Source organism: Sinocyclocheilus grahami, unplaced genomic scaffold, assembly GCF_001515645.1.
Source record: "Sinocyclocheilus grahami isolate Dianchi unplaced genomic scaffold, SAMN03320097.WGS_v1.1 scaffold1643.1, whole genome shotgun sequence".
Classification (NCBI taxonomy): Eukaryota; Metazoa; Chordata; class Actinopteri; order Cypriniformes; family Cyprinidae; genus Sinocyclocheilus; species Sinocyclocheilus grahami.
Genome location: NW_015506822.1, coordinates 151,763 through 162,145, shown reverse-complemented (window position 1 = coordinate 162,145; position 10,383 = coordinate 151,763). Strand labels below are relative to the sequence as shown.

The window sequence follows — 10,383 nt, the reverse complement described above, 5'->3', positions numbered from 1 at the left end:
CTAACCCACATTAGTGCCTTCATAAATCATCTGAAACAAGGGTTACGTCAGTTTGCTAGGCAGTTGCTAGGGTGTGCTAGGGCGTTGCTATCTGGCAGCTAGGCGTTAATATAATAATAATAATAATAATAATAATAATAATAAAAGTATAGTGCTTTGCAATGGCAAGCACCACTCACACTTATTGTTATTATTTTGTATTAATTAATTAATTAATTTTTTCTAAGTGATGATTCTCATAAATTCCCAAAGATTCCTATTAGTTTAATACAGTATTACACTAACTATTAATATTGTCACATGTCATTCAGTTTGGACTTTGTTTTCTTCTTGCACCATTCCCCTGCATTGTGTTAACTGTGTCATTCTGCTCGGGTGCCCGTTCTTCGTACGTCGCTAACTCAGTTAGCTGGATTTGATTGGTGACGATTTGGCATGATCTTGGATTATGAATGTGTGAATGTGAAGTGAAATGTGGCCAAGTATGATGACCCATACTCAGAATTTGTGCTCTGCATTTAACCCATCCAAGTGCCCACACACACACACACACACACACCGTGAACACACACCCGGAGCAGTGGGCCATATTGCGCCCCGAGAGCAGTTGGGGGTCTGGTGCCTTGCTCAAGGGTCTCACCTCAGTCGTGGTATTGAGGGTATAAGAGAGCACTGGTCATTCACTCCCCCCACCCAATGTCCGTCCTGAGCGCTCTCTCATCCCCATCATGAGTAGACACGCCCCTTACAGCTGATTGGCTACAAGTTTGTTTTGGTACTTGGCCCGACTAATTTTTCTAAAGCGTTTTTGAAAAAATACATACCCCACCTTTAATTATCCTTGTTTGGTCTGTGAATTCAAGATCCTGTGTTTTCCGTTTTAGTTTGTCCGGTCTCGTCTGCTGCCTGTGTGATGGAATACCTGTTTGTTGGATTGCCTATGTGTTGGATAAAAGACTGTTGGAAACCTTCTTCTTCATCTTTGTGCGTTTAATACAGCATAGCTGTGACAAATACAATTATTAGTTTGTTTTTTTGTTTTTTAAATCAGAATAAATTAAAAGGCAGTAAAACATACCACTATAAAATATAAACACTTTATCTAAATGCAAGTATAAACAAACAAACAAATAAATAAATACATTCAGAAATGATAAAGATTATTTATTTGTTTATTTACTTTGTACTAATGAGATTTTGGGAGAAAATGTGCTTAATTTTTTTTTTAATAATCTTTACTGTATACAGTAAAAACTTTGTAATATTATTATTTAACATTGTTTAAATAATATACATAGTAATGCGATTTAGATTTTTATTACACAAATGAGAGTACAGCTTCTTCTTCTTCTTCTTATTATTATTATTATTATTAATAATAATAATTTTGGAGTGGAATTTGACTCAGACATTGAGCTTTACCTGTAAAATTTATTCATAACCTATTTGTTGATTTGTGTTCTCCATAGTATTATTTCTACTCGAAGCACTCAGGAGTATGGAACCTGAAGTAAACATTGAAGAGTGTGTTTTCTGTTTTGTTTTTTTGTGCCTGTGTTACTTCAAATCTGTAGTTTTTGCATCCCTGAGGCTTGTATGTCAACAGCATTCTTACTGTTCCTAAAAATGAGGTTGTTCCCTGTTCGCAGGATGACTTTACCCGCAGCTAAAAGCTCAAATCTACACCAGAGATTGGATTTCTCGGACATACTTCTTCTGTATGTGTGTTGATGCATTTCACCAGTGAATAATTTAGGTCCATGTGTGTATTGAAATTTATCAACATGGCAGTCTAGAGACAAGACAGACATGACATTTGTGCTTTGGGTTGAGTGCTCTGCTCACATGAAGTCATTGTGTAGCAGCAGGAATTGTCTGACACACTGTGCTCAGATTTAGGAGGAGCTCCAGGCATCAGCTAGCAGAAGTCAGCAGTGTTGTTGGGAGCTTACAAATATGTGTGGATAGATGAACAGAATTACTTTCCCCAAGGAGAAATTCAGATGCAAAACAATAGCAGCATTGAGCGTAAAGGTCACAGAAAACATCACATTCAGAGACATAGTGTAATCAAACTAGACATTTCAAAATATGAATGCATTGTCCTGATAATAAGGAGTTTTCTTTTGACATTTCATGTAGAATTAGTTTCGCATGACCAGAATTTTGACTATCAGCATGAAATATTGTCCATTGGAGCTTATTCTGGCCAAAAACTGCCCAGTTAGACAGAAAGAGACTAACTAATTGATGTGGATACTGACCAATTGCAGTTTAATAAAAAAAATTTTTTTTCATTCTGTTTTGGGAGCAAGAAACTAAAGAAACAGCAGTGTTGGTCTGGACCAAATGAATGTTCTGCAAATTGTCATTTTTACTAACTAAATACTGATCGTTTTACATCTACACTAATGTTCAAAAGTTTGGGGCCAGTATGATTTTTTTCCAGGTTTTTAAAAGAAGTCCCTTTCACTCACCCAGGCTGCATTTATTTTATATAAAATACAGTAAAAACAGTACTATTATTAAATATTGTTACAATTCAAAATAACAGTTTTCTATTTGAATATATTTTAAGATGTAATTTATTCCTGTGATAGCAAAACTGATTCATGTGGATAGTGACCAGTTGCAGTTTATTTTTATTTTTATTTTTTCATTCAGTTTTGGGAGCAAGAAATTAAAGAAACAGCAGTGTCGGTGTAGCGAATCAGCTCAAAGGGGAAATATTAATAATTAATCATAACTAGTTATAATTAATTATAAATATTTAGATCCGCTGTAAGCATTAATTTGACCTCTCAGTGTCAACTGTCTGTTAATTCTAAGAACGTTAATTTCCTATTTAAGGCAATTAACTTTCTTACTGTCCAATACTACACAGAGCACGTAGCAAAAATCTGCATGATTAGGGACTCCAGTTATGAGCAAACAATGAACAACCTCAAGTGTGATACAAGTAAGACTTTATTAACTACATAAACACTTAAACTAGTCTAACATACATGCACACATACAGTTGGTAAAGGAAAAGGGTAAAGCTTAGGCAGTAAAAAGAAGAGAAATAAAAACATGAAGCTATTGTACCATTTGATATTCAGCAGATCTACAGCCTGAAGGAAACATCAGTTTCTTAGTTTAAACACACCTTTGTAAAAAGGTGCCAATTATACTTAATGTATCAATTAATAAGATACTTACGTCTTGTCTGTCTGAAAGAGAGTCCTGATGCAATCTGAAGGCTCAAGTTGATCTTTGCTTTAGTTGGTTGATGAAAAAGAACCAGTTTGAGGCAGAGGATCTTGGTGAATCGAAAGTCAAGGCCGAAGCCTGGCACGAACTTAGGGTGTCCTTAGGAGCGTTCTAGCTCACATCCTCATCTTCTCAGAATCTAACAGAACCGCAGACTGAAGGCGGGTCACTGATGTGAGGCCTTTAAGGTCTGACAAGATTCACGCCTCTCAGGATGGGCTTGTCCAATGAGAAAGGCTGAAATTCCAAGCGGGAGGTTGGAAATACTGGGGAGTTTTATGACTCTTTGTCTCCAAGCATGGTATTTCGCATATGTAATTCGATTGGCTGTTGATGCACAAACTAGTAAAGATTCTTAGAACATAAATATGTTGTATAGGTATCAGCATGTAATATGCACTCTCAAGTAGATCATCCGAAGATGAATTCATAGAGACCAAACATGATATAGGTGAGGTTATATTAACTAGTGGTCTATCATAACATGCATAAAAAACAGTATACAATTCAAAAGACAATATACACGAACAGTAATGGTATACACAATGTCCTGAGGAGATGTGTGTTCATTCACAGCAAGGCTTTCCTATGAATGAATTAGAGAAGAGTCCATTTTTACTGTGCATTATGTGTCTTTCCTATGGAAAATGTAGTGAGAGGGAGAACTCTCAACATGCCATTAGGTCGTAAAGTGTATCTGGTCTAGCAAAGGTGTCATGGATGCCATGGTGACCAGGGGTCTGGTATCGTTCACAGACATCCTGGCACCCAGTATGTGTATTGGGAGAGGGGTCTGTGACTATTTGTTAATCTAATGAATAATTGATTTGTTAAATCTAATGTAAAACGGTGTGTCTGGTTGGTCCATACGCTACATCGGTTTCAGCATCATTACTCCAGTCTTCAGTGTCACGCGATCCTTCGGAAATCATTTTAATGTGCTGATTTGCTGCTCAAGAAACATTTCTTCTTATTTTATCTTATTTATTAATTTATTTGTTTATTTTTAGGTTTCTTTGATGAAGAGAAAGTTCAAAGAAACATTTGTATTATTATTTTTTTTAAATATAAATCATTTGCAATGTTATAAAAGTCTTTACTGACGCTTTTGGTGACTTTATTTGCATCCTTGCTGAATAAAAAGCATTAATTCTTAAAAAAAAAAAAACTCAAACTTTTGAATGGTAATTGTATAAATAGTTCAGAGATTTGATTCCAAAAACCTCATGGAAGTTGAATGTGATTCATTTGGTTTCTCTGCAGGATGAGTATCTTAACGAAGACGTAGACGCTCGAGTGATTGAATATGAAGACAACCGGCCGCTGCTGGACCTGTTCCTTCAGAAGCCCATGGGCATGTTAGCACTACTGGACGAGGAGAGTCGCTTTCCTCAGGCTACTGACCAGACCCTCGTCGGCAAGTTCCTCTCAACATCTGACCTTCTCCCTGAAACATCATAGAGCTTTTAGCTTTAGTATTGTTCACCTGGTGTCTTATGACCAGGGATACTTACACTGTCTCTCTCTCTCACACACACACACACACACACACATGCACACAGACGTACATTCAGACCCACAAGAAAAAGGGGGAGGCTGTCATCAAACATTTACTGGCATGTTAAGTTTTCATCTGCTTTCTCTAGAGGATGCTGTCAATGAAGTCTTTGACTGACAGCTGAATAATTCAACATGCCAAGACTAGACGCCTAGCTGTTTTTCCATGACTTAGCTTTATTGCTTTATACTGAATGAAACGGATAGATGGATTAATTAATGTGTATCTCATGTTATCACGAATGGATGAATGAATTAATGAGGGTTGGGTCAGTGAACGAACAAATGTATGTACAAATGAGCAAATGAATGAATGAACTGACACAGATGATGAATGGTTAAATGTACAAACTAAGTAAATTATTAAATTAATGAAAATTGTGAATGGACAGGTGTGCGAATGAATTCATTGTAATTAACAAGCAGTCGTCTTTTGTTCATTCAGAGAAATTTGAGGTCAACTTAAAATCCAAAAACTTCTGGAGACCAAAGAGGGTTGATCTGGGCTTTGGAATCCATCACTACGCAGGCAAGGTAGAAATATTTTATCAATATTTATTTATGCATCTTTTTCAAACATACTACAGAAACAAAGATATGAAAGAGATTGTTTACACAAAAAAGGAAAATTCTGACATCATTCACACACATAAATGATCCAAACAGAGTTTTCACAGCAACGCCATTAAAGAACCATTTTGGGTTCCCCAAAGAACATTCTATTGAACTGTTCTTAAAAGAATATTTTTTTTTATAAGTGTGAAAAACCTTTTAATAATCTCAAGAACCTTTTCCCACTATAAAGAACTTTTTTGTGCAATGGAAAGGTTCTATGGATGTTTACTTTATGACTTACTTTCTTCGTTCTTCTCAAAAATGTAATATTTTAAACAATGTTGGTAACCAAGAAGTTTTTTTGTCCATTGTATAGAAGAAAAAAAATAATTTCTTATAATATCCATTCTTTTGTATGTGAGGGTGAGTGAATGATGACAGAATTTTTTTTTTTGGTTGAACTAACCCTTTAAGCCAAGTTCATCTGTGAGAATAATAGTCTATTAGATGCAAATACATCTTGTTTCTCGTGTGGTTAGGTGATCTATAATGCCAGTGGTTTTCTGGCTAAGAACAGAGATGCTCTGCCTGCTGACATTGTTCTTCTGCTGAGGTCTTCAGAGAATGAACTGATCCGTAAACTGGTTACTCACCCGCTCACTAAAACAGGTTTGCTTTAACTTTTTACTCTGTACAACTATTTAATGCCTTTGGTTTATCTACCATTTAGATGCTTCAGTTTCTGTCCATTTGTATTGCTGAGGAACCCACAAATCTACACACATTCATCCAGACATGCACTTATAAAGCTTTCGGTCTGTCTCTCATTAGCCCTCTCTGTATGAGACAGATTTTCTAAACAGTGACCTCTAACAATGTGTCGGTCAACCCAATCACTGTGTAATTACCTCAATCAATTACACATTTTTGCCATTGTGCTGCCAAAAAAAAAAAAAAACATTTTGAAGAACATTTTGTTGCTTTGAGTAGATCCACCAGTTTCCACGACTTTAGTTGTGGACAGCAGAGTTCTGCAGTAGTACTTTTCATTGGGACCCCTAGATTAGGATAGGCGATACATCTGTCGATATTTATTGGAAAAAATAAATCTACAATATTGAAAATAAACTTTTGTGTCTGTATATATACATGCAATTTAATAAAAGCTATCATCAAATACAAACTTAAACTCAAATGTCTTTATAACAAACCTCAAAAATAACAAAGTTTGCTTAAAATTGAAGTTACTTATTGATCATTCAAATTATGATAGAAATATATTGCTGTTGACTAATGTGTCAAACTTACTTCTTAAAAGTAGCAATATAATATAATATAATATAATAATTAATAAAACGGTTAGTTCTAGTCCTTGATTCTGATTGGTCAACAGCTGTATTTTATTCACAATAAAGCAGACTATGACTGCTTCACTCAACAGTTATGTGTATCACTGCGCAACACTCCTTAGCAACCATGTATTATGTATTTCACACCCTTCCCCAGTTAAAGAAACTCTTCTCATATGGGAGATGTGTGCAGGTGTCTGTGTGGAAACCCACAGTTTCCGAAGTGCGGAGGGAATGTTACTGTAGTTATTAGTTTTCTGTTTCATGTGTTTTATTGTATGTCCGTCAGTTTACACTGTAATGACGTTTGCAAACTCACGCTGTGCCGTGAATCGGTCTGTTTTAAAGTAAAAGATGGAAAGCACACGATTTCCAATAAACTATCAAGAACTGTTTAAATGGAGCAAATGCCACATTATCTAAATTTCATCCAAATAGAAAAGTAGTCCCAATTAAAATGACACGTTGCAGCTCAAAGAACACTTTTTAGTATAAACAAATTTATATTAGTGCTTTAACAAAAAATACAAATTGTACGCTTTTAAACCCTCTAGTCAACATGCGCCATAGACTATAATTACGAGCGCACACATTTATCCTTTAGACTAAGGGACAAGTGACGAGGGTTGCTAACAGTATGACACAGATGACATTTATAGATCTTAAGTTGTTATTAAGCCAAAATATTCTTCTAACTGGTGCTCCTCTACATGACCCACTAGAGAAAGCAATATTACTGTTGTCTGACTAAGCATACATTGCATGAGCAGCCAAATGATCGGTATAGTCGCATTCTATTAGATTACACTGCATTATAGGCCACACCACAATGTCACAGAATGCAAATGACAGTGCAAACACCATCCTGTCTGAAACGTTAAGCAGGGATGTTGATCTATTGGTCAGAGCGAATGTGTGTAGCACTCTCTCTAGAAAAGAAAATGTGCTCTCTCCCATGTGATCTGATGTGATGAATGGATGTCGTCTGACTGACACAGCCGATTACGTCCAGTAAAATTCACTGGGGATTGTTTCCAGGAAGTCTGCTGGGATTTCAAACCTAGGCTTCATTTGTTAGGCTTTTGTTAGCTACTTGACCATTGTGAAGATTATTTATCTGTCAGCACTGACCTCTAAAGACCATACATCTCAGTTCCCTTGAGAAGGTTAACCTTGCAATAAATGGTAGATTATCTTTGAAGGACATGTGATCAAATCTAATGAAGTATCAACAACAGATTTCTAATGTGTGTGGTTATCGCATTGAGAGCAGATATTTCCCCTGACCTCTCTCTTTGTGCAGGTAACTTGGCTCACACTAAGGGCAAGGCTGCTGGCTCTGCTCGTATGGGCACACAACAATCACAGCGCACCATTAACTTTGCCAAGGTACGTTGTTTTGCCCACTTCTCCTCTCTGTACTACAGAGCTCCTAAAAAAAAAACATTATATTTTGTTATATTTCAACGCAAAGCATTGCATTCTCCCGATAAACTTCATATGGAAATAATATGAGGTGTAAGGAAAAATAATACAATTCACAAAATGTAGTGCTTTTGTGAGCAAATGCAAAGTTTCTCAGGGAATGCAATTGTTTTGCGAGAGAACGCATGCAAAGTTTCTCTGGGGAACGCAATAGTTTTGCGAAAAAATGAAAATATTTTGTGAGTAAATGCAAAACTTCTCAGGAAAATGCAATACTTTTGTGAGCGAGCGCAAAATTTCTCGTGGAAATGCAATAGTTTTAGAAGAGATCGCAAATGTTTTGGAGCAAATGCAAATTTCTTGTGGGAACACAATAGTTTGTGAGAGAATGCAAATGTTTTGTGAGTAAATGCAAAGTTTCTTGAGAGAACACAGTAGTTTGAGAGAGAATGCAAATGTTTTGTGAGTAAATGCAAATATATTGGTGCGAACGTAAAGTTTCTCTTAGGAACGCAATAGTTTTAGGAGAAAATGCAAATGTTTTGGCGCAAACGCAAAGTTTCATAGGAAATGCAATAGTTTTCGGAGTGAATGCAAAGGTTTTGGAACAAATGTTAAGTTTCTCGACAGAAACCGAATGTTTTGTGAGCGAGCGTAAAATTTCTCGGGGAAACGCAAAGGTTTTGGCGCAAATGCGAAGTTTCTCGACAGAACACAAATGTTTTGTGAGCAAGCGCAAAATTTCTCAGGGAAACACAATAGTTTTAGAAGAGATTGCAAATGTTCTGGAGCAAATGCAAAGTTTCTTGAGGGAACACAATAGTTTGCGAGAGAATGCAAATGTTTTGGAGCAAATGCAAAGTTTCTTGAGCGAACACAATAGTTTGCAAGAGAATGCAAATGTATTGGTGCTAACGAAAAGTTTCTCTTAGGAACGCAATAGTTTAAGGAGAAAATGCAAAGGTTTTGGCACAAATGCGAAGTTCCCCTTTGGGAACTCGAGCTGCTTCGGAAAACGCTAGGGGAACGCCTTCAGCGATACCAAGCTCTGAATCATATGTGTAATCAGTCGAACGATGGGCGAGACATCCGCGGCGGGTGACGTCATGACCAGGAAGCTTTAAAAGTACGTGAGGTGCCGCCGGCGCTAGCTTTCTGTCATTCAGCGAAGCTCTCTGTGTGTGTCGGTCACGATTTATGTTCTGTGAGTCTTATTTGTTGTTGTCTGTCCAAAAAAGTGCACAAGCATTCAATATAAGCTCCAGCAGCGAAAGAAAAGGAATGTCTAAGCAAAAGACAAAAAAGGGCGAAAGTAGATCGCGTTACAGACTTTGTGTTCCTCCCTGCCCACGCTACATCACGAGCGGGGATACACACAGTTTGTGCGTGGTCTGCTTGGGAGAGGAGCACGTGGCTTCGGCTCTCGAGAGGGCCGACTGTCCGCATTGTGAGCAGTTGCCACTGTGTTTGCTTCGCTCCCGGAAGGCTCTCTTTGAGGAGGGAGCCTTCACCAGCGTTCCTCACGGTGCTGGCGCGGAGCGGCAGCTGCACTCGTGGGGTTCGCAGCTGGATCTGGTGGAGGGAATGGAGATGGGCGAGTCCCTATCTTTGAAAGAGAAGGACAGGGTCTGCCTTATGGATGCCCCGCTTGCGCCTTCTGGTCTGTTCGGCGACGCCGTCGATTCGGTCGTCGACAGATACCAGGAGGCCCGTAAACAGGCGGCGGCATTCCAGCGGTTTCTCCCTCGCCGTTCTATAGCTCTGGGGGCTGCTGGGCGGGAGCAGCCCCAGCCGGGTACCAGCTCCTCATATAGGAAGGTCCAAAAACAGAGTGTTGCCTCTCGCGCTCCCCCGCAGCGGGACCGAGGCCGGCGGCGCTCTAAGTCGGGGGCTTCTAAGGCGAGGCCCGATCTGAGGGTCGTAGCCCTCGACAAAGCGGTCCTGACAGGCATAAATCCAGGACTGCTGAGGGCGGCCCCTACTGGGGAAGAGCGGGGTGCATCGCATTACACGGTGTCCGTCTCTCCTCAGCGCCCTCAGGAAACCGTTCTGCCAACCCGGCCAGTGTGCCAGGGCGCAGCGGTCTCAAGCGAAGGTTTTTCTCGGTATTTTCCGCCCGGAAACGTAGTGGAGCCGAGAGCCTCGCCACCCCTTCGGGGGTCTCTAAAGCAGCTAGTTCGGCGAACTCCTGCCGGTCCGCCGCTTCAGGGCACCCAGCTAGCAGCTACAAAGACACCAGAGGCCA

At 38.9% G+C, this 10,383-nt stretch overlaps 1 protein-coding gene across 1 annotated transcript in view; it reads left to right on the top strand.

Annotated features, from left to right (window-relative positions):
• The window catches only part of LOC107571743 (myosin-IIIa-like), a 43,829-nt gene that overhangs the window by 12,993 nt on the left and 20,453 nt on the right, over positions 1 to 10,383 (top strand). Inside the window, exons 7-10 of the mRNA XM_016258106.1 lie at positions 4,516 to 4,669; positions 5,255 to 5,343; positions 5,904 to 6,033; positions 8,017 to 8,102. Coding sequence (XP_016113592.1) covers positions 4,516 to 4,669; positions 5,255 to 5,343; positions 5,904 to 6,033; positions 8,017 to 8,102 — 459 coding nt within the window. The remainder of the gene's footprint in view (positions 1 to 4,515; positions 4,670 to 5,254; positions 5,344 to 5,903; positions 6,034 to 8,016; positions 8,103 to 10,383) is intronic.